The sequence below is a fragment of the Xyrauchen texanus genome, chromosome 38 (genome assembly GCF_025860055.1).
Source record: "Xyrauchen texanus isolate HMW12.3.18 chromosome 38, RBS_HiC_50CHRs, whole genome shotgun sequence".
Taxonomy (NCBI): domain Eukaryota; kingdom Metazoa; phylum Chordata; class Actinopteri; order Cypriniformes; family Catostomidae; genus Xyrauchen; species Xyrauchen texanus.
Window position 1 is genome coordinate 15,788,827 of NC_068313.1, and position 25,048 is coordinate 15,813,874.

A 25,048-nucleotide genomic window follows, 5' to 3' on the forward strand; every position below is an offset into this window, starting at 1 on the left:
TAAGTGTTAGATACAAGATATTTGGTTACACGCAAGACTTGCGATGAATGTCTTTATGGTAACTGCAAATGTAACTAAATACGTTTAGTGTGCAGTTTAAATACTTTATAGGGGCCTTATAAACAGCAGGTTGAATTACGAAAAGAGCAACAACAGTAAAGAGAGTTGTGAATGGCAAACGACTACGACGAGTACCCAAAGGTTGTAGTTGTTTTCTTTTGTTACACATATTGTTATTTCTAAGTACTTGAGTAAACTGATATATTGACAGAAAGATTTCATCAACTAAAAAAAGTTTTTTGGCCATTTTCTGTGGCCTGGGGGGAGATTTTCTAGTCTTTATCTTAGTGCCCCATCTTCTGGTCAAACTTGTTAAATAGGAATTTCAACAAACATTAGTACATCCTCAGGACCCGGCATGTATAGCCATCAGAAATGGATCTACAAAATGGCCAGATAGTGTAAAAATGTAAAAGCATTTTCAAGACAGAAATGAATACAGTATATTCTGATACACTGAACACTACATCTTACATACATCAGACTATTTTGTTTTGCACATTCCCTTGCACATAACTTCTACTTACTGATGCCGCTTGCACTGTTATGGTCACTGACCATATAAATATATTTGCATATTTATTCTTCATTCTGTACAATGCACCTTCAGTTTTATACTGCTTCATTTGCACCTTGTACTGTATTCATAGACATTTGCATTGAGCTTGTCTCTGCTTCTCTACACCATAATTTATAATTTAACCCTCTCAAAAGGAAAAAAAAAAACATATTGTATCAATATTTATATTATATACATATTGCTATTTGCACTTCTGGTTAGATGCTAACTGCATTTCATTGGCTCTGTACTTGTATTTTGCACAATGACAATATAGTTGAGTCTAATCTAATATATTTTAATATTTTATTTTTCACATTTCAAAGAGATGATGCAACTAATAGAAGAAGATTTATTACTTGCACAATGAAACTTCATAAGACGCAACAGACTGTTAAACACATATTAAGCTACACGTTACACATAAGCTACACATATGTATTTTCTCAGGTACTTATTGAGTCTAAATTGATGCACAACTTACATATTCTCAGTACTACACCCAAACAACAATAGTCATATCATACTGTTCATGCATTATACTTGCTATAGTTTACTTCCACATTGCTTCTTCATCAAATAACAGTGTCAAATCAAGTCAATCACTGAAAGAACAACGCCACCTTGAGTAACAAATAGCATGCATAATACAGTATGTGTACTCACAGATGTAATATTGATCTTTCGTCACACAGAGAATCAACATGATATAGTTGTCATTGGTATGAATATAGTGCTCATTTGTCATGTAATTAAAAAAAGAAATATATATATATACTGTGATAGTAAACTTATAGATATGAAATAAACATAAATATATGATTTATGAAAGTGCCAAAAAAAGAAAGAAAAACACTATTACATTTCTAGGGTCTCGAATGATGACCCTATGCGCCTTTGGTACTTAAAGCGATAGTTCAGCCAAAAATGTACTCATCATTTACTCACCCTCATGCCCTCATCCCAGATGTGAATGACTTCCTTTCTTTTGCTGAATATCTCAGATCTGTTTGCCCATATAACTGAATGATGGCCAGAACTTTGAAGGTACAAAAATCACATAAAGGCAACATAAAAGTAATCCATCCGACTCCAGTGGTGAAATCCACGTCTTCTGAAGTGATATGATAGATGTGGATGAGAAGCAGAGAAATATGTAAGTCCTTTATTACTACCAACCTCCACTTTCTCATTCTTCCTTGGTTTTTGTCGATTCACATTCTTTGTACATATTGCCACCTACTGGATAATGTATACTAAAAAAGGGCTTAAATGTTGATCTGATTTTCAACTACACCTATCATATCATTTCTAAAGACATGGATTTAACCACTGGAGTCTTATGGATTACTTTAATGCTGTCTTTATGTGCTATTTGGAGCTTCAAAATTTTGGTACCCATTACCCTGCAGTGTATGGACCAAAAGAAAACTCTTTAAAACTCTTCGGTTGTGTTCAGCAGACATCATACATACCTGGGATGGCAAGCAGGCAAGTAAATGATGAGAACATTTTCATATTTGGGCATACTACCTTTAAGCAATCATAAAAAAATATGTATTTTCTGCTATTTTATTTTTGTGTTAAACTATTCATAATAGAAAGGTTGAGGAATACTAAAGAGGTGTGGGCACAACTCCAAAACATTTGCCGCACAAGGGTCACGAAAGACCCAAGGTATGCGTTTAAGGGTTAATAGGAAGTATGTAATTTCTGCACAATATTCACAGTATTTACACTTTTTGGGAGGTACCAACCTATGAATGGCTTACTTAAAGTTATCTCTGCACATTTAGCTGCACATTATATCATAACAAAAACAAAAGCAGTAAAAGGGACTGGAATCTTTCGAGGAGCATTTAATTGCTTCATAAGACATACACACAGCATTACAACACAAAGGCAATAATAGATTATTTCAAATACATTTTAAAATATATTCAATGGCAGTATATTTGCAAATCCAAACAGAACTGTGGGGCTGAAATTCAAAGGCGAAACCAAATAACTTCTTTAATTACAGTACTATCATTAAAAATTAAACACTATACCAAGTTCCTACACAAGTAATGATGCATTTTTTGGCGTTGAAGTTGTTTGTTCGAAATGAATGAAACAGAAAAACAATTTCACAAATGGAAAAAATATACACACTTTAATGTAAAACTTGAAGAAAACCAATTTTGAATGTATCCAGCATTTTACATCCAATTCCTTAAACAACATTTCTCAGATTCTCCTCTCATGTAAAGAAGCCAACTAAAGTTAAAATCAATTTCTGTCATCAGCATAAGGGCATTCAAGTCACATTACACAACATTTTAAAACATCATCCATCTAGTTAACCCTTAAATGTTTGTCACCCAGGTTCACTCCAAAACAACCTCTTTCATTAAACTGAGTAAAAACATTTTAACATTACACTACTAGTCAAAAATATGGACACACCTGACTGAAGTTATTTTTCACATGATCTTACAAAACTAAAATGGATGATGAGTTGGACCGGATAAGAAAAAGTAGCCAACATATAAGGAGCTCCTTCATTCAGATTTTAAAAGTACCTCGAGTGGATACCTCAAAAGTTGGTTGAGAGAAATCAAAATGAGTTTTTACATGTTTTTGTTTAACATTTTTTGGTCACTAAATAATTTCCACACTAATAGTAATCTTAAAAAAAAGTTTATACAACTTAATCTGAAGTTTTTTCAATTCTTAATAGTTTTAATTAAGTTACCATTACTTTCTAGATCCTAAAGTTGTCCTTAGTAAAAACATTTAAGTGGTCCTAATTAAACATTACTTGAAATGTCACATTTGGAATCATAACTCAAAAATATACATCATTTTAAATTTGGCATTGAGTACTATTAACTCAAAATGATCAAGTACAAAATTGCAGCTGTGTGGAATACCCATAAGCCCTTGAATACATTCTCTATGTTTGTTTAAAACAAGGGAACTTATGTAGAAAAATAATACTTTTTTGTTTAAAAATGTATAGTTTTAATTCTTATGACTATTGTTGTAGCTGGTTGATAATTGATATTTTTGTGAAATCACCATGAGAGTGATTAGTGTTACCATGAACTTGGAGCCTGTTAAGTTTAAGCCATTCTTTACTCAATTGTACTTCACAAAAGTGCAAATTTATGTGCACTAAGATTTACTGAGTAGTATCCAATGTGCCATATGGCTAAGCTAGTGTCCATTCATAAATTCTTTTCCACTGTATAATACATGTTATATCCCAATTGAAATTATTTAATCAACACAACAATATTTTAATCACAGATGAGCTAAGTTTACTTGTAACTAGGTAACAGTACATAAAAAATTAAGTTCAGTTTACTTGAGCCAAATAAGTATTTTTACTTAGAAAAAGCATGCAAACCGATTGCCTTGAAAAATCTAAGGTCAACTAATTAGATTTTACAGTGCATAAGAGTTTTTTTCCCATTGTTTTGATGATTTATTATTATTATTATAAAATGTGGAGAAACATAATAAAGAATAAGGTGTGTTCAAACTTTTGACTAGTATTGTATTATATAAACTTAACACTTCAAGCAATCGAGACATCTTTACAGTCATAACCTACCTTTAACTTCTTTTTGACCAAAACATATACATGCAATAAAACCAGAGTATTGCAGTCAACATACAAAACCAACTCTAATGTCCTCTGAGTGTTGATCTCTCAGTGATCCCATATAATATACCTTTTAAACTAGTTTTTATTTTTGTGCCTTGGAAAAACTTCAGTAGCTTCAGTCTTGTCATTTAGACAATTATCTCTCGAGTCTTTATTAAGTTCGCTGTTATTGCAGAAACAGATGCAAATCACATTGTAATGAAACAATCCACTGTCAGTCAATAACATACAATGAAAGTGGCTATATACAATTAATTCACCTGTAAACTTCACAGAAATGCCATGATAATAATAACACCGCCCTAAAACCATTAATATTGCATAACTACACTATCATGAGTCCTCTTGCTTACTAAAGATAATGTTTCTTGATATGGAGATGTTAAAGCTATGATGTCTGATTTGCTTTAAAATCGCTCTGATGCTGTTTGTTGAAGAATGCAGAACTGATAGCTGGCACTTCTACAATCATGGACATAAATATCCAAATGCTGGGTTATTAAAGGAATAGTTCATACAAAAATGTTAATGGTCTCATCATTTACTGAATCTTGTGCCATCCCATATGTGTATGACTTTCTTTCATCTGCAGAACACAAACAAATATTTTCTGAAGAACATTTCAGCTTTGTAGGTCCATACAATGCAACTTAATGGTGACCTAAACTTTGAAGCTCCAAAAGCACATAAAAGTAATCCTTAAGACTCAATTGGATAAATCCAAGTCTTCTAAAGTGATCCAATAAGTTTTGGGTGCAAACAGACCATGATTTAACGTCTTTTTCATCTTGCCATTGCTGTATCTAGGCACGATCATGTTTTCAAACTCATTACATTTCCTAGATGGTGCTAAAATATGGATTTAACCACTGGAGTCAATTGGTTTACTTTTATGCTGCCTGTATGTGCTCTTTGGATTTTCTAAGTTTTGATCACCATTCACTTGCATTGTATGGACCAACAAAGCTAAGATTTTCTTCTAAAAATCTTTGTGTTCTTCAGAAGAAAGAAACTGGAATTGCATGAGGGTGAGGAAATTATGAGAGAATTTATTTTTTGAGTGAACTATTCTTTTAAGAGGCCTTTCCCAAACCAAATAGGCCAAAGATCAGTGGAAAAGCATATTGTTTACTTCAACCAACATGTCTTATTTATGGTTGGTGTTGTATTTGTTTTCCTCCATGTACTCCTTCAGTTTGGTGGGATAGTCTGTCATAATCCCTGTGGCCCCAAGGTCAAAGGCACGTTTAAAGTCCTCCTCGTCGTTCAACACCCAGACATACACCTGGAAAACAAAACACTGGCAATGTCACATGATGAATTTACAGTCAAGAGAGAATTTGCATATAAAGCTCCTGCCACCTCCTCATGCTCACCATAGCACTCTGATGCTATGGTAAACCATAAGGCCCATGTGTTGTTTGGTATCCAAATATAGTTTGGAGGTACGCACCTGTATTCCTCTGCCTGTCAGATGATCAAATAGAGCTTTTCTCATGAGAAGCCTGAAAATACATCCACATTAGCATTCCTTTGCACAAATCATATTTACATCCATTAAAATCTACTGGGGAGAGTGGGACAAGAGGTCACTAGTGAATATTTCTTAAGAGTAAATTTATTTTTGAAAGTCAATTCCTGCATAGCCACATACCATAAAGTCGTGCAGAGAAATTAAAACAGAAGTAAGCTCATATTTGCAAACGCCAGTCAAAAGTCTAGCGGCTGCATTCTGGAAGATTTGCAAACGAGCAATATACTGTATGATTGGTTTATTCCTATATAAAGAGAGTTTTATAATTCAAGATTAAATAAAAGCATGAATAACTCTCCCAAACTCTGAATGGACAGCATTTATTTGTCTTGCAATATGGCGCCACAGATGGCTGCTTCGGATTGGAGCTCTCTAGCATTTCTTTTAACTTTTGTTTGTTTGTCATGTTTTGTTTGTCACCCTTTCCCAATCAGTTTCACCAGGGATGAACTCCTGAATATTCGGCAGAGCATACCAGATAATTTTTGGCTGGTGTTTGATTATTCAGACGTTTTATTAGACATCTTAGTTGGAGGCACAGTAGTTCTCTACAAGCGATCCAAAAGACGCATACGAGGGAACCGAGCCGGTGTGCTTGTGAAGCTTCATCAACAAGGCTTTAGGATGAATGCTGGGTCTTTCGGAAACAAAAGACTAGTAAAGCTAAGCCCAGACGCGGTTTCACCTGCCTGTCTGATGTCTGCGCTGACCAACTGGCCCCAGATCTTCAGTAGATCACTGGAGCAGTGTGAAGTTCCCTGCTGCTTCAAAAGCTTCACCATCATTCCAGCCCCCCACTGAAACTTCAGTGTAGAGTCAAATACAACACCTACATTTTTCACTGAGGGTTTAGGTTTACCCTCATTTGAATTAAAAAAATATATGGACATCCAAGATTTGATATCAGACAAGCAGGCTATATGGGGCAACTTGCCAGCAACTTAACTAGTGGGATAGGTTTCATGTAAAAATTAGGGGGTGACAGGGAAATGTGTCCTCACCATCACAACCACAAAACAAAATATAAATGCATAAAACTGCCTATTATGGGCGTTTCAGCCAAATTTAAAAAGTAAAACAATTACGAAGCGCAAAAAAACAACAACTATTAATTTCACAACAAATATATGAAGCTGCGTACTTTAACTATATCTTACATTGAGAATCATTCACGTTGTATGAGATGACAGAGCAGAGAAATAATCCACTGAGAACCACGCAGCATATGTAAAATATATATTTATATAATTAAATCACAGCATTTGCCCTTTAATCTCAGCTCAGCTTTATTTATATAGCATTTAAGTTAACCACACTTTGGTTAAGAGTTGATCAAAGTGCTTCACATTAATACAATTTAAAACAACATTTAAAAATTACCACATACACAAACACCAGTAATCTAAAACACAAACACTCAAAAACTGTGTCCTATCTTTTGTCAGACTCAAAGTTCAATGTAAAGGGATGAGATTTCAGACGTGACTTTAAAGTCTTCAATGATCACACTGGGCCATGTTGCGAACTGTTTATCCGGGAAATTGAAGCTTCCGGCAAAAAACACACATCATAATAAAAGCGTGATTAAAAATAGACTAGATGCCTGAAATTAAAGAAATTGAATGAAAATATATTACAACTTGATAGTAAAATGTAATATTCACTGTAATAATAATAATTATTAATCAAAATATCACAAGCAAGACAGCTGATGAATAAAAGTTTGGCAAAACAAAATGCAATAACGTGTTGAAAAGTTATATTTTCACTTGTTAAAATTTTAAGAATGTATTGATTAGACATAATTTTGATGATGAAATTAAATGAAACTTTAATAATTAAACTATAATTATTAAAATAATTAAAATTAACTAAACTGGTGTGTTCAATAACACATTATCATATTAGCATATTCTTGCTGTGGTATTTAAATTTTGGTACTGTTACAACACTACTTTGGAGAGTAGAATTCACAAAGATTTTTCTAATGTAAAGTTTTAAACTAATTGTCTGAAACCAACATAAAAAACGTCTGCAAGCTATTTGCACAATTGGACTCCACATTTGACAACTTCCCTTTGTGACAACTAGCCCCAGTCTCCTCTAAACACATTTTGATTCACTCAATTAGATGGAGAATTCTAAGCTAATCATGCAGTTCTACATGTGTGTAATTACTATTATGTCTGTGCATAATTTGGCACAAGGCCTATATGAAACTCATAAACCGTTTTAGGTAAATATTTGGCTGAAAGGTGTGCTGAGGCCAGTGTGTACATAAACTCACGTGTCTGCCAACCATGTTATGAACTGTTGACTCCGTGTCTGACGATCAGGGTCTCTGACTCTACAAGAAGCACAAATTCTTCATCACTTTTAAGGCTGTTTCCAAAAAAACAAAGTTGGTACTTAGCATCTTCTTAAAGCGATAGTATAACCAAAAATGAAAATTCTCATAATTTACTCACCCTCATGCCATCTCAGATGTGCATGACTTTCTTTCTTCTCCAGAACACAAATAAAGATTTTTAGAAGAATATCTCAGCACTTTTGGTCCATATAATGCAAGTGAATGGTGGTCACAATTTTGAATGTCCAAAAAGCACATAAAGGCAGCATAAAAGTCATCCATAAGACTCCATTGGTTTAATCCATGTCTTCAGAAGCGATAGATAGGTGTGGGTGAGAAACAGTTCCATATTTAAGTCCTTTTTTAAACTATAAATCTCCACTTTCACATTCTTCTTCTTTTGTTTTTGACGATTATAATTCTTAATGGATATCGCCACCTACTGGTCAGGGAGGAGAATTTATAGTAAACAAGGACTTAAATATTGAATATATATATTAAAAAATAATAATTTCTCACCCACACCTATCATATCTTTTCTGAAGATAAGCTGCAGTCTTATGTATTACTTTTATGCTGCCTTTATGTGCTTTTTTGAGCTTCAAAGTTCTGGCCACCATTCACTTGAATTGAATAGACCAACAAAGATGAGATATTTTTCTAAAAATCTTAGTTTGTGTTCAGCAGAAGAACGAAAGCCATACACATCTGGGAAGGCATGAGGGTGAGTGAATGATGAGAGAATTTTGTTTTTGGGTTTAACTAACCCTATAAATATACTGTATATTATTGCAAATATTATGAAGATTGTTTTGTATCTAAAGTCAATCCAAATTGGCAAGAGGTAAAAACTAAAGGAGCACGTGTATGACTAAAAGACAACTGAGCAAAACCTATGTGAAATGTTCCTCACTTAGAAATGATGGAAGGCATGGGGATCTCCAGGAACTGCTCTTTGAGCGGGAAAAAAGGCAGAAGCCCAGTGTAGAAAAGCCCCACTAACAGCAGCACTCTGTGCAAGCTGAACAACATTGGGATTCGTGGATTCTACAAAAAAGAATTTAGTCATCAGTCAAGAAAAATCTACATGCTTCTAACAATTTAATTTGACAGTAAATAAATGTAGTTAACAAAGATGTATCAGTGCATCAATGGCTTTCACCTCTTTGTAACATTTCTTTACGATTTCATTGCTGGAGTTTCCCCAGACAGTCAGATGCTCCCTGTCGTGTTGGATGACCAGCTCGGACACCTGACAGAGAAGGTATAACTATCAGTTAATTTGCTTCTGGCAAACTCATTTCGCTGACCATGAAGAGTTTTAGTGATGACAAATAGCTGCACAGACATAGGATTCAAGGAAGGGAAATAAGACTGGGCAGCAGGACCGCCCACACATACACACCTTCTTGATGAGGGTGTCATTATTGGCCTTAATGTCAATGTTTACAGGAGTGTTTGGGAAAGCTTCAAACACGTCTGTAAGCAGAGGGATGCGTTTGTCATCGCCGCCTTCACAAAAGCACTCTGAAATGGATGAGGAATAACATTTATGGTAATCAATAACTTACATTTACTATTGAAACTAAAGGCCTCGATATACTCCCTATGAAATCGAAGAACGAATGGATGTGACGTCATTTATAACAACATCTGCCTAAAAAGAAGGTGTTTTTGCGTTTGTTTCTGTGGTTCGTAACTTTTAGAAGTTCTATTCGACAGCAAAGCAGCAAAAAGAAAGCCATTCACACGTTTTTCTTTATTCTGCACATTAACACCTTTATATTTGACACTTTACACTCATAATATGCATATTATGGTCATGTATATCATGATAGCGCATCGGCGTCATGAATTAATAATGTAAATAAGACAAATTAAAGATTATCTACTGCATATATATTACTTTAAATAATAATCGAGTTTAAAACCACTTTTACTGACCTCATGTGAATTCTACTCATAGAATGAGGCATTGATAACACATTTCAATATCACATTAGTCAAGTTTTACTGAGCGTCCTCATATTTAACCCTTGTGTGTCCATTTAAAAAAAAAAAGTTACTCAGAGGTCCCTTCGAGGACAAATATGTCAGCGTCAAAAAACTACCATAATAATATTATATATTAATATTATTTTCCACTTTCACTGACTTTTTAACCAACATCAGTCTTGATCATAACTACCAAATATTCATTCATTTTCAGGATTTTAACCATTTAAATGCCAGTTTGTTTCTATAACGCCACACACACACACACACACACACACACACACACGTTGGTCTACCTATCATTATGAGGACTTTCCATAGACATAGCAATTTATGAAGAAATGTCCTCATGAACCACATTTATAGCATAATAACCTTGTAATTACCAGTTTGTAACTTAAAAAATTGTCCTCGTAAATCACATAAACATGCCCACACACACACACACACACACATACATACACATCCATACCAACACACCCACATAATTTTAGCTGCATCATTTATTCATTTGGCCTACAGTGCTCTATAATACAGCAAACAGAAAATACAAAAAAAAAGCATGTATTTACTCCATAGGCTAAACATGAGAAAATGGCACCATCTGGTGGAAAATATTAAACATCTAAATTTTGAATCCAGGGCTCCGGAATGAAAGCATAATATCATAAAATTCATGATTTTATGCTTTAATGGAATTTGGATCAAATATTGGGTTTCAATGGGTTCTTTTGTCCTAAAGGTCACACAACGGTTAAAGGTGTACTAAGTAAGATTTTAGCAAGGATTTAGCTGGCTCTTACTCATCCCATTGGTCCTAGAAGTACCTGCGGTTTTGGACTCTATACTGACACCCATTGTCCTGGAGTGCTGTCGCTTCACAGCAAATGTGTTTGTTTATCTTCTGTTTTGTTACATTTAGTCTGTGATTTTATTCATCTCATATTACACACATCCCTATAATGGACATTGTTCTATCCAATCCAAACAAAGTTTCACTTGCCGTTTGATGTCACGCTGCTTATTCGTGATCCACGTAGAGAGATCTTGTAAAAATTAAATAGCTTTTATAGGGTTTCTGATATGACTTCAGACTTCATCTTATATGAGTGTATATCATTTTTAACATATTTCAAAAAAATGCTATTCATGTCTTTATGTAAAACTTTTTTTAATTAACAAAAACATAACCTTATACATGGCTTGATTCATGCATCCTTCAAAAAAGAATCTGCCCAATTCGAGCCTTGCTGTATCACCCCCAGGTCATCATCGATACTCCACCTGGTCGTCTAATGGTTAGACGGCGAGGCCTTCAAGCCACAGTGTCTTGCACCCACTGTGAAATTTGGTGGAGGATTGGTGATGATCTGGGGGTGCTTCAGCAAGGCTGAAGCAGATTTGTCTTTGAAAACTTGTTTCTTTCTGCTCTGACAATGTTCCCCAACTCTGAGGATTGTTTTTTTCCTGCAGTACAATGGTCCATGCCACACAGCCAGGTCAATCAAGGTGTGGATGGAGGACCACCAGATCAAGACCCTGTCATGGCCAGCTCAATCTCCAGACCTGAACCCTATTGAAACCTCTGGAATGTGATCAAGAGGAAGTTGGATGGTCACAAGCCATCAAACAAAGCCGAGCTGCTTCAATTGTTTCACCAGGAGTGGCATAAAGTCAACCAACAGCAACGTGAAAACTGGTAGAGAGCATGCCAAGATGCATGAAAGTTCTGATTGAAAATGAATATTAACTTTTTTTCTTTGCATTATTTGAGGGCTGAAAACACTGCATCTTTTTGTTATTTTGACCAGTTGTCATTTTCTGCTAATAATAAATAATGTGTATAACATATTGCTAGAGCCACATTGGAAATCTGCTTGAGCATTATTGAAATGAACACAAAAACTCACCTCGCTTGAAACACACGCCAAGCTTACAAAAGTAAGGTGGAAGATCCTGGGGATGCAAACACAAGTATGATTACACAAACTTTACAACATAGCATATATTTGCACAATGGCATAAGAGTTTTACTTTATACCAACTACGATTCAGTCTAGAGTCGAACATTTGGACAGCGAGTGTTATCGATTCAGCGAGGATGTTTGAAGTTTCTCCACTCACCGCGTAGGCCACGTCAGAGACGTACGAGTTAATGCCAGTCGACCTCTTCAGGTTGGAATCATGCAGTACCACCACCTGCTCATCCTTGGTCAAATGACAGTCCAATTCCAACATGTCTGTGCCCAGTTGAACGGCACTGAGTGGCAGAAGAGACAGATGATGCAAGGTATTATTTGTTCATAGCCACTTGCATGAATAGTGAAACATATTTAAAAGTGAAAAAAATACTCCAGAACCACCTGAATTCTACTATAAGGCATTTATAGTCGACTTGGTTATCTAAGCACATTAGGTCATACAGTAGTCGCACACACCGATGCAAATACAAGTAATAAATGGAGGCTCATTTATACACTCACTGCCTGAAGGCCGCCATTGTGTTCTCCAAGTTCTCACCAGCACCTGGAGACGAAGAAAAACAATGTGGAGTATTAGGACAAAAAGTTCCCACAAAAAGAGTCATCTGAATTCCAGCCAATGACTTAAGCTGATGAAGAGAAACAGAATACTTTACATCCCTCTTCCCTCTGTGTTTCAGGGTTCAGTCACAAAGCAGTATGTAGTCAATTATAAACTCTCTGAACCAAGGCCGTAACCATGTCTTGAACATAATTTTTTCCCATTATTTTCTTACATCTCACATGACACAAACACTCTTAACCTGAACTGCTCGCTGATGCGCAGCGCTGGGAAAATAGAACAGGTTTCTCCTCAATTTGGAATGCCCAATTCCCAATGTGCTCCAAGTCCTCCTGGTGGCATAGTAACTCACCTCAATCCAGGTGGCGGAGGATGAATCTCAGTTGCCTCTGTGTCTGAGACGTCAATCTGCGCATCTTATCACTATTCTCCGCAGCATCCGCACACAACTTACCACGCGCCCCACTGAGAGTGAGAACCACATTATAGCAACCACAAGGAGGTTACCCCATGTGACTCTACCCTCCCTTGTAACTGGGCCAATTTCATGGCTTAGGAGAACTGGCTGGAGTCACTCAGCATGCACTGGATTCGAACTCGCGACTCCAGCGGTGGTAGTCAGCATCTTTACTTGCTGAACTGCCCAGGCCCCCAGCTTCTTAAATTTGAGTCCCGCCTTCATTGATCTGATTGGCTATTATATGTGACATTGACGAGCGGTGTTAGACTACTGAGTACGCTAAAAAGTTTAACTTTGTAAAAAACCTTATGTTATTCCTGCAACAACTTAGTGACATCTAGACAGAGGTTCAGAATGGTTACGCCCTAAAACTTCCAAAGTACACGGCTATAAGGGCAAAACTGGTCTGACATATTGAGCGAGACATTTGGCAATACGACTTTCAGTTCAACTAGGCAACCCATTCAGTTGCAGACCATGCATGACTTGGCAAAGCCTTCATAAGTCTCAAGTGTGACCCCATAAGGTTATTTCAGTTCAGCATTTTGGCTGTTTCAAAACCTCACTAGGGTTTCAGACGCTACTGTATTGATTTGCACTTAATGGTAACAAAGAAAAGGGGGCATGTTGATTCATAAATTGATTGGATTTAAAGTGAGAATATGTTTGGAGCAGCTTGTCTCCACTCACCGCCGCGGTGTGAGATGTGTCTGCTCCGGAAGGCTTCTCTTTTTCTCCGGTGCAGTAGAGACGGACACTTCAGCAGTAATACGGAGGTCAGCACGTACCCGGTAACCGTGGATAAAACATACACCGTGGCGCTCATTTTTATTTACACTTATGCGTCCAGGCCAAAGAAACTTTAGTCCAATAAAATCACTTTATGACTAATAATTCATTGAAAAGTGACAGCAAATGCGACAGTCTCTGTTGGAGCCAACACACCGGCCGGTGTTTCATGCAGCAGCAGCACCGCTGGTCAGCCACAAATACCGCACTTTACATGCGATCAGAAGAAAGTCAAAAGAAGATTTAAGGCTGTAAATGTAATTACCCGTGTAGACTCTGCTTTTGTTGCACCGTCATGCATTTGATCGTAAACCCACCCATGGGCTTGCAGTCCGATGTTTCTTGACATGACATACCCTACGCAGTTCTGATATTGCTACAGTCAACAACAACACCGCAAACGCAAGAGCGCGCATGCGTATTGAAGCTATGTCAAGAAGCGAGCGAACGCGAGAGGATGCTCGTGGACAAATTAAAGTCCTTCGCGAGACAACTGAAACGGTCAGATCAAACCTAACTAGGGCACCAGAAATATAATATTAAGTTAACATATAAAGTTATTATTGGAAACTTTGTCCAGAACAATATACATTTCTAAAATGATTATTCAAACTGCTCTGAATAATTTTATAATTTATAAAAAATATATCTGTTGGTTCTCATTGCGTGTTCATGTTATTTCCAGTCATTTTCCCACTAAATATTTTTCATGAAATATGAATGTTAGATATATTGAGAATATTTTTGTTGAATTTGTATAATATTTGTGTATTTTACCTGGTTGCTTTATGATGAATGTTACAATGAAAAAAAAGTATCATATAAATAAACTGGTTTTATTTAAGTACAAAATATAAATCAACCTGAATACATTAGGTTACACCAAAAAAACGAATTTGTAAGCTTTAGATCAGGTAGAAGTAGCTCCTAAAGGTAACAATTGCAGGTTGCCACTTTTTATCAGAGTCTGAAAGGTGTCTAGAGTGGTGTAAAAGCTCAAGTTCTCATTGTTTCAACTACTCTCATATTCTGAAAGTGTTCTTTTACATGATTGGAATTTATGAGGGATTATTGGATTATGCAACTAGGGCACAAGACAATAGAATATAAATGACTAGACTTTGTATAATAATCTCTTTAAATGCGCAACGTTATTTCTGCAATGAACAGTTTAAACTTTTTACTCTGTAGTTTTTCTCTTTTCATTTATGTATGCCGGAATGCATTTTACTGCACTCGAAACGTCCTATAAAGTAAAGGCAAACAAGTGTGTCATAGATCAGCCAAGTTGTTCTGCCAAAGTTCACTACAAAGTTCAAGTCAGTCTATTGCAATCCTTCAGTAAGAGATACGAAGAAGATTGGCATTGAAATGCCTCTAAACTGAAGCTCTCTTCAAATATCCCATATACATTTGTAATTGCCAATGTAGACATTCTTGTGTTTTCTTCCGTTTTTACTGCTTTCACCCGTTATCTAAAGAAAAAAGGGAACAATAGTTAAACTGATTAGTTGTTACTGATGTCGACAGCACTCGCAAAAGCCCTTCAGGAATGGGAGATTCAGGAAAAAGAATTCCAGAAGCTTCAGGTAGGTTTTCTGACTTTATTACTCTATCAGTCATTTATTGACAATAGATTTAGGACTAAGTTGAGCTAAATGTTCTTTGTGGGAACACTGTTGTGTGTCTAGGAGACCCATCGACTTTACTTGCAGAAGTTAGATGAAGTCTCCAAACTTCAAAAGAACTTTGCAGCCTCCATTTCTCGACAGAGAAAGAATATAAAGGATACATCCCAGTCTTTGAAGAAGTGGGTAAAAACAGTGGTTTTTCTTTTTAAAGGAACCAGAGGCTTAACAGACTATGATGGTTACTCCCGTTATTAGAGATTTTCTGCACCCTATTATAGATTCAGTAAAGGACTGACAGAGGAAGAGAAGAATGCTGTGGAGGAGGTCAAAGGTCACATTCAGGATATGCCAAACAATTTATTTCAAATGGAGGCGTTTCTTCCAAAGAAAAATGGGTACTGGAAGATTATTAACACTTGTCAATTTGATCATGTTGTTTTAAGCTTTGCAAACAGTACACTGAAAACCCTAAGTTGACTGTACTCAATTGATTGAGTAAACTCATGCTCTCAGTTGAATAGAGTAATGGAGTCTCAGACAGGTGTTATTACGTTCACTGAACTTGGTGTTCATATAGAATGGACTTAAATATTATAGCTAAGGTAATTAGATGCAAGCAGAATTATCTCAGATTTGCTATTTAAATGTTGTTGTTTAAGCTTAAATTTAAAATTAAATAAACTTATTTTACCACAGAAATGCACATACATCTATACTTAAGTTGCAGATGCACAAGGGTAACTGAGATAGTGTTAACATGGTCCAACTTGACCAAAGGGACACAGAACACCCTAATGGTGACATCACACGAAACAACTATTTGCAACAAAACAACATAATACTACAAAATAGCTAAAAACAACTATTTAAATGCTCCCTAATGTTCCACTTGACCAAGGAAACATAAATAAATAATTCAAGTGAAAGGCATTTTGGGTATGTCCCATAGCCTCAATTTCTCAATAGTTTGAGTTACTTAAAATCTTAAGTCTATGGATTTTTAAGAAAAATAAGTTCAATGAACATAGATATTGGAGTTATGAGCCCAAAACGTGACATTTCAAGTAATGTTTAATTAAGACAATTTAATTTGTCCAGTAATGAAAACTTTAGGGTTTACAGTGAACGATGTTTGTCACATTTGCTTTTTTTTTCTAGGATCTATCTTAGCCTTGTTCTTGGCAGTGTGAATGTCAACCTTCTGAGCAAAGAGTCCAAGTAAGCACCAACAAAATTATATGTATTTATATACTGAAAGCTACTTATGTTGTGCATGCTAATGGATTCTTTATGTCCAGTTCAAAGAACAGAGTAGACAGTGATTTTTCTCAGTACTGTTCCAGTAGATGGGAGTATTCTCATGAAATGAACATTGCAAGAAATGGCTAAATATGTTCTTATTGGCTCATATCTTAAACTGTATCATTTACTATAGAGCTGAATACAAAGATGAGTATGAAAGGTTCAAGCTCTATGTGACCATGATTCTGTTCCTGCTGACCTTCATGTGTCGCTTCTTCATCAGTTACAGGTAAAACCGGGTTTATGCAGAACTCTCTGACAAGCCTTACATCAGGTCACATTCTCAAACTTCTCACGTCTTTCTTTGTTGTGTCTGTAGAGTCGTGGATGCCCTTCTTAACTTCCTGTTGGTTTGGTACTATTGCACCCTAACAATCCGTGAAAGCATCCTCATCAGCAATGGATCCAGGTCAGCATCTGTCAATGGCAAAAAATACTGGATTTTAGAAGCTGCCTAAAAACGCAGCTGCTTTTTACTGGTCTGTACCATCTCAACATTTATGTGCATGCTTTGCTTTTACAGAATTAAGGGCTGGTGGGTTATCCATCACTACATTTCCACCTTTCTGTCTGGGGTCATGCTAACCTGGTGAGTAATTTCAAGATAATTATTTCATAATGGTTGGTGTGACCATATAGGTACAGAATACATTTTTCTATGAATGGAACCAAAACTGTTACATATTTGATTAATACATAACTTATAAATCAATGAATTGCTGGTACAAGTGGTTTGCTCTCAAACAACAATTCTCTTGGATTTAGGCCAGATGGTGAACCGTATCAGTCATTCAGGAACCAGTTTCTGGCCTATTGTTTGTATCAAAGTAAGTAACATGGAACGTTGCTGTTTGATGCATCTTTTGTGGCAGAAAACATGGCAGGACCACAGGTAATAATGTGCCTTTGTCTTGCAGTCGTTGTACAATGCCTTCAGTACTACTATCAAAGTGGATGTCTCTATAGACTTAAAGCACTAGGGGAAAGACACAACTTGGACTTGACTGTTGGTGAGGATTTTTAAATTACCATATAAACTTTATACCAATAGAGTAGCTGAGAGGGTTTCCAGCATAAACACTCTTTTTGTTTACATAGAGGGATTTCAGTCTTGGATGTGGAGGGGACTAACATTTCTTCTTCCCTTTCTCTTTTTGGGTCAAGTAAGTATTTGTCTTTCCTGAATTCCTGATAAAAAATTATCATGAATCTCATGGAGGATCAGATGACTCAGATGATGAAAGCATTGAAAGCATGCTCTTAATGCTCTATGTGTTACAGTTCTGGCAGCTTTGGAACAGTATATCACTTTTCAGGATGGCTCGGCTCCCTGAGTGCAAAGAATGGCAGGTCAGTGTTCCAAAAAATAGTAATGTCTTAAAGGAATTTTCCAGGTTAGTAACTGGCCCCATTCACTTCCACTGTAAGTGCCTTACTGAAACATTTTATTTATTTATTTATTTTTATAAATAAATTAGGGTCGAGTCGAAATAATTTTTAGAATCAACATTATGCCACAAATGCTGTTGAGCTTAACTTATATTGTACCTGGAATATTCCTTTTGATGCTAAATGAAAAACTGTTGAATTTGATAGCATTAAGTTGCCTTTATCTCTTCAACACTTACAGGTGTCCATGATTGGCTTCTGCTTTCTGGTTCTGTTCATGGGAAACTTTTTCACTACACTTGCAGTTGTCCATCACAAGCGCAAGAACCAGGGAAAGACAAAGATGCTGTGAATTTTGTAACTTAAATGTACAAATTTAAATGTAGACAAAATACATTTGTTTTTAATTGAAGAATTTACATTCTAATGTGATCTGTGTTTCCATAAACTGTCCGTCATCATCTAATTTTATTGTTAAAATATGCAGAATACTTTATATTTTCAATAAAGAAGAATATACAGACAAACATTACTAACTTTGTTTGCTTTTTATAGGCCTATAACTTAGTGGAATGTATAATCATGAATAAAATCAAAACTTTATGATGGCTTTTTTGTGGCATTTTTAGTTTAACAATTTAAGACATTTATAATTATAACTACTAATGTTAGAAATAACAACAAAAAATATTATTATTATGGTGACACTTTACAATAAGGTTCTGTTTTTTTAAAACTATTTAATGCATATCATGAACTTTTTTTAAATCACATGAGCATTTTTACATCTTGGTTAATGTTAGTTTATAAAAAACACAATTCATGATTGTTATTTAATGTTAGTGCATTATGCATTTACTAATGTAAACATATACAAACATTTATTTTAAAAATGTACATGTTAAAAATAACATAAGATTAATAAGCACTGGAAAGCACTTTATTGTTAGTTTATGTTAACTAATGTAGTTAACTAATGTTGATGAATGCAATATTATTATTATTATTATTATTGTTGTTATCAGTATTAAGTTACAATTTTTTAAACCATGAGTTTTCAACTATTGTGACCTGAAATGTCCTCATTTTCCCAGCATTCCTATCATAACAACACGGCAGCGTCCTTTGAGATGGTCCTGTGAAGTTAGCTAGTTATTTACATACCACATATCAAGTTAAATCCATACCTTTTTGTTGTAATAGATAAATTAAAAGAGTAATCTCATTTGATAGACTGCTAAATATGTTGTTTTTAGCAACAGTATCGGGTTTGGTGCATTCTGCAGTTGGCGGGGTGATCTCACAGGGGGTTTGATTCTAACTAGCATACACAACAGAGAAGTGCTTTTTATAGACACTTAATAGTTAGATTCATTATATACAAATGATATTAATCTGCTGTACGTACAGAACAGTGAAGTCACGAGTCTACATTTGCTAAAATAGTTGCACGAAAATGTGTAATAAGTGAGATACTCTCACCTAAAGGATTATTAGGAACACCATACTAATACTGTGTTTGATCCCCTTTCGCCTTCAGAACTGCCTTAATTCTACATGGCATTGATTCAACAAGGTGCTGAAAGCATTCTTTAGAAATGTTGGCCCATATTGATAGGATAGCATCTTGCAGTTGATGGAGATTTGTGGGATGCACATCCAGGGCATGAAGCTGCCGTTCCACCACATCCCAAAGATGCTCTATTGGGTTGAGATCTGGTGACTGTGGGGGCCATTTTAGTACAGTGAACTCATTGTCATGTTCAAGAAACCAATTTGAAATGATTCGAGCTTTGTGACATGGTGCATTATCCTGCTGGAAGTAGCCATCAGAGGATGGGTACATGGTGGCCATAAAGGGATGGACATGGTCAGAAACAATGCTCAGGTAGGCCGTGGCATTTAAACGATGCCCAATTGGCACTAAGGGGCCTAAAGTGTGCAAAGAAAACATCCCCCACACCATTACACCACCACCACCAGCCTGCACAGTGGTAACAAGGCATGATGGATCCATGTTCTCATTCTGTTTACGCCAAATTCGACTCTACCATCTGAATGTCTCAACAGAAATCGAGACTCATCAGACCAGGCAACATTTTTCCAGTCTTCAACTGTCCAATTTTGGTGAGCTCTTGCAAATTGTAGCCTTTTTTTCCTATTTGTAGTGGAGATGAGTGGTACCCGGTGGGGTCTTCTGCTGTTGTAGCCCATCCGCCTCAAGGTTGTGCGTGTTGTGGCTTCACAAATGCTTTGCTGCATACCTCGGTTGTAACGAGTGGTTATTTCAGGCAAAGTTGCTCTTCTATCAGCTTGAATCAGTCGGCCCATTCTCCTCTGACCTCTAGCATCAACAAGGCATTTTCGCCCACAGGACTGCCGCATACTGGATGTTTTTCTCTTTTCACACCATACTTTGTAAACCCTAGAAATGGTTGTGCGTGAAAATCCCAGTAACTGAGCAGATTGTGAAATACTCAGACCGACCCGTCTGGCACCAACAACCATGCCACGCTCAAAACTGCTTAAATCACCTTTCTTTCCCATTCTGACATGCAGTTTGGAGTTCAGGAGATCGTCTTGACCAGGACCACACCCCTAAATGCATTGAAGCAACTGCCATGTGATTGGTTGATTAGATAATTGCATTAATGAGAAATTGAACAGGTGTTCCTAATAATCCTTTAGGTGAGTGTATATTCTTAAGTACATGTGTAAACAAGAAATGGGATACAGGTTTTCTTACATGCGTTGTTCATAGAAATGCATTTGTCATATGTTTATATTTGGGGAAATTAATGTTAAGTATTTGAACAAGGCAATTCTTTATTTTTAAATATGTTTAGCAAAAATGTACACCAGTGAATAAGTGAAAGACCTACATTAACATATTATGTGTGTGTGTGTTTACATATTTTACCATATAAAAACTCTATTGACATTCATTCCCAGGTGCTTTAAATGATGTTTGAGATTACACTGAGAGTGTGTGGCAGAACAGGTTGTACATGTACACTGCTGCTGCTGTGCTAATTGGAGTCTGGTTTACTGTGAACTTATTCTTCAAGAAGGTAATGAAGTGTCTGTTTATTCTGAAAGCCCCTATATAACCAGACTGTCTTTGTTGGTTGGCATTGCATTGCTTTTGCCTTTTGCCTTGTTATAGTTGCTCAAGATGACTTAATGCAATGTCTCTTACTCTTGCAGTACAAAATAATTAACCCTTTAATCCCGTGGCTTAATAGATCTGTGGGAAAGCAGGAATTGTCAGAGTCAGCTTTATTGCCAAGTATGCTTACACATACAAGGAATTTGTCTTGGTGACAGGAGTTTCCAGTGCACACAATACAAAACAGCAACAAGTTTTTATTCAAATAATTGAATAAAAAAATTAAAATCTTCTAGCAAATAAAGTCTATATAGAATACACAATAAGACAATATATATATTTAAGCAATATCACATGAGCAAGAGTGCGATATGGCCCTACACCGAGTATGGTCATAAAAACACATTTGTGCATGGAACTACTTTCTTACGCGACAGGCCAGAATCTGCCGTTGCTGGTTCAAAACAAATGATGCGTCCAAACCTCCATTAGTAATTCAAAAAGTTCACTTCAGAAATAGTATCACGGCTTGTGGTGTTTCTAACAAGTTATTGGATAAACAATAACGTTTTATTGCTCATTTATTTAACGCTCGTCCCCCCTCAAACACACTTTGACCAGTCTCACATCAACACTGTTTTCCAAACACCAATCAGAGTAAACCAAATTATAACGCAATGCAAAGAAACCTATCATTTGAAGTCGATTACAATGTTATCTGGCCCTAAACAGAGAGTATGAGTTGGCAAAATATCTCTTTACTGTCAGAGATAGAAAACAGAGACAGACCCTATCCAAATACAGGCTCAGTGACCACACATTGGCAATTGAAACAGGAAGACACAAAAAATCATGGCAACCAAAAGAAAACAGAATATGTGGTCACTGTTGGACACGTGAGGTCGAGACAGAAATGCACTTCCTCCTAAAATGTGAATGTAACGTATTCAATGGAAAGGAGGAGGCGAGAACCGGCTTGATAATATAAATGATAGTTTAATGGTAAACTTAAAACAAAGACACAAACACACATGACGGACATGTCCGCTAACGATCTCTCTCTCCCGCACGGCCCTCTGCAGTCAGCCTTTAAACCTCACGGAGGCATAATAAGCCTAATACGAGACCGGGTGTGTAGTATCACAACCCGGCCCCGCCCTCCGCCCTGCCACAGTGAAACATTCAGAGAAATAAGGAATGTTTACATAAACAAGTTTAACTCTGAAACTTCAGACTTTAAAAACCTAAATGACCTCTCAAAATTATTAATACTCCTAGGAGAAGGAGACAGGGCACATCTTGCTTCCCAATATGTATCAGCATGCCACAACCCGAGTGACAGTGTAAGATCTGGACAAACACACACACACGCTTTGTATTTTATTTATTCAATATGATGCTTTGGCAGCATTGTTTTTGAAACTTTCATGCCAATAAAGCCCATTGAATTGAATTGAATTGAATTGAATTGAATTGAATTGAGAGAGATGGAGCATGTGCAATCACCTGTTGCCACACCCAATCAGAGATGCTGTCAGCTTTCTCAGTGGAAAATAGACATCCAAGTGGGGGTATTCCTCTCTATTTCGCAGTAGCCGGTCTGCAAGAGTCATTCACTATAGAAACAGCGATGTCCTCCGCCATTTTAAACAGTAGGCTATGTATCCAATGTGGAAACTGTAATAAATCAGTCTGTTGTGTCTCTCAGCATGAGCCTGAATCCTGAAGTTGTCCGTTTAAAGCTATGTCCTAGCTTTGGTAATGTTTTAATAATACGAGCGATCACGGAGCGCAGTTCTATGTAAACAATGACTAACGGATTCACTTTCCGTCACCAGCTGGCTCATATTACACACAAAAATGATCTTCTTCACATAATATTTATAAAACATCTAATATTATTAGAAGAACTATGACCATGAATAAACCCCACTTGATCTATATGTATAAGAGATGTAATTACTCTGCTTAATCAATTAGCCAGAATTTTAGACAAAATTTTTACATCTAACTTGATCAGGGAAATTGGACAATAACTTTTACATTCATTTGGGTCTTTATCTTTTTAGAATGAGACCAATCAAGACTTGGTTGGGTGGTGGTACTTTGTTGACTGTGTGACTGTGTGAACAACTAACTTCTAACTTCTAGCAGTTCTGTGACATAAGATCTAAAAAAGTCTGCAGCAAAACCATCTGGCCCCGGTGCCTTACCTGTTGGCAAAGCCTTAATTACCTCAACAAGCTCCTCCAAAGTAATATCTGAGTAAAGAAAGTCTTTTTGATAACCTGTCAATTTAGGGAGTTCTAATGTCTCTACGAAGTTGCTAATATCCTTATCGGAAGACATGTACATTGAACTATAAAGATCGAAATATAATTCTTTAAAGGCTCTATTAATATCTGTGGCAGAAGTAAATATCTTGCCTCCAGAAGACTTCACTGAAGGAATGGTATAAAAAAAAATTATGTTTTATATATCTGGCAAGAAGTCTCCCTACCTTGTCCCCCGACTCAAAATATGTCTGCCTTGCCCTGAATAACCAAAACTCTACTTTCTGTGACAAAATAGCATTGTACCTATACTTAAGCTGAGTCAACTGTCCAAGACAGTGCTCATTTGACATTTGATTGTGCATCTAAATTCTATTCTAAATTAGTTTGAAATGTAAAAGCAGTGAATATATTTCTTGCTTGAACAGTTCTTGCCATTAATGCTGTTGTCTCCGCATTTTCTTTCCCGGCTGTTTAGATAATATGCAAGACGTCACTAGAAACGTGAATAATTAATTTGTAATTAATTTCCATTCCATTCATTGCAGAATGTAATTATTTATTTATGACACATATTGAAGAAATTTGAATAATGAAAACTGTTCTGAAATTCAAAGCATCAAGCTTGTACAGATCTTGGTCTAAGTTGCGTGTGAAGAATGACTCAGTTTTGGCTCCAGATGGCATCAGAGACGTATTGTATCTCATGACTTTGCTGCTACAGAATCCTGACCTTGCAATACTGCATAATCTGCTAGACTGCTTTAACAGTCCAGTTTGATGTTTGATAAACTAATGTACACCTCTTAATTTTGAACACAGTAATAACTGAAATTAACAGCTAAGTTCCCAGCATGCACTGCAGCATGAAAAAAATACTTACATTTTTTATTATTTACTTGTTTATTTTGATGTTGTTTTTGTTGTAGTCTAATTTACTTTTATTTGAATGTTCAGCTTTTACTTTTTACGTAAAAGTGTGTTTGTTAATTGTCACCATTGTTGCATTTTGTATGACGAGAGTTAATTTCTGTCTCGAGTTATGCTGTAAGTTCATCAAAAATATCAAACATTCAATTTGCTGATTTCATTTTGTTGAAATAATCTTTATTGTTTTGCTTTTATGTTTTCATGTATAATGCATCACTATAGCCACATATAGTGCCATTTGGAAGGTAAGATTCAGACTGACCTTAGATTTTGTCTTCAAGTAGCACAGTGCAACAACTTGTGTTTTACTTAAACATAAAATGACTGGTTGGAAGAACATAATATAATAATAAAGAAGGTCCAAGGTGCCAACACTAATCACTTTTAAAAACGTTTGTACACTTTTTTCTTTTTTTGTAGCCCCAATGAATTGCCAAAGCTTTCATACTTATTCAAACGCAAAGGATT

General features: G+C 36.1%; 2 protein-coding genes across 4 annotated transcripts; one reads left to right on the plus strand and one right to left on the minus strand.

Moving 5' to 3' along the window:
* Nucleotides 1–2,000: 2,000 nt before the first annotated feature.
* Nucleotides 2,001–14,329, minus strand: LOC127631905 (lysophospholipase D GDPD1-like). 2 transcript variants are annotated; one of them, XM_052110303.1, is made up of 10 exons: nt 13,848–14,329; nt 12,637–12,679; nt 12,278–12,413; nt 12,064–12,109; nt 9,564–9,685; nt 9,321–9,410; nt 9,072–9,205; nt 8,096–8,155; nt 5,728–5,779; nt 2,001–5,559 (listed from the first exon to the last, which is right to left on the minus strand). In XM_052110303.1, exons 1-10 carry the CDS (start codon nt 13,981–13,983, stop codon nt 5,422–5,424), a joined length of 957 nt encoding a protein of 318 aa, XP_051966263.1. In that variant the 5' UTR covers nt 13,984–14,329; the 3' UTR covers nt 2,001–5,421. The 2 variants fall into 2 exon arrangements, with proteins under 2 accessions (XP_051966263.1, XP_051966264.1); XM_052110304.1 differs by having other exon boundaries at nt 14,212–14,315.
* On the plus strand, nt 8,400–18,694 carry LOC127631906 (ion channel TACAN-like). 2 transcript variants are annotated; one of them, XM_052110306.1, is made up of 13 exons: nt 8,400–8,423; nt 15,497–15,535; nt 15,638–15,756; nt 15,856–15,972; nt 16,736–16,795; nt 17,013–17,108; nt 17,199–17,288; nt 17,403–17,468; nt 17,645–17,706; nt 17,797–17,889; nt 17,978–18,042; nt 18,161–18,229; nt 18,510–18,694. In XM_052110306.1, exons 1-13 carry the CDS (start codon nt 8,400–8,402, stop codon nt 18,618–18,620), a joined length of 1,011 nt encoding a protein of 336 aa, XP_051966266.1. In that variant the 3' UTR covers nt 18,621–18,694. The 2 variants fall into 2 exon arrangements, with proteins under 2 accessions (XP_051966266.1, XP_051966265.1); XM_052110305.1 differs by lacking the exon at nt 8,400–8,423 and having other exon boundaries at nt 15,428–15,535.
* Nucleotides 18,695–25,048: the final 6,354 nt, after the last annotated feature.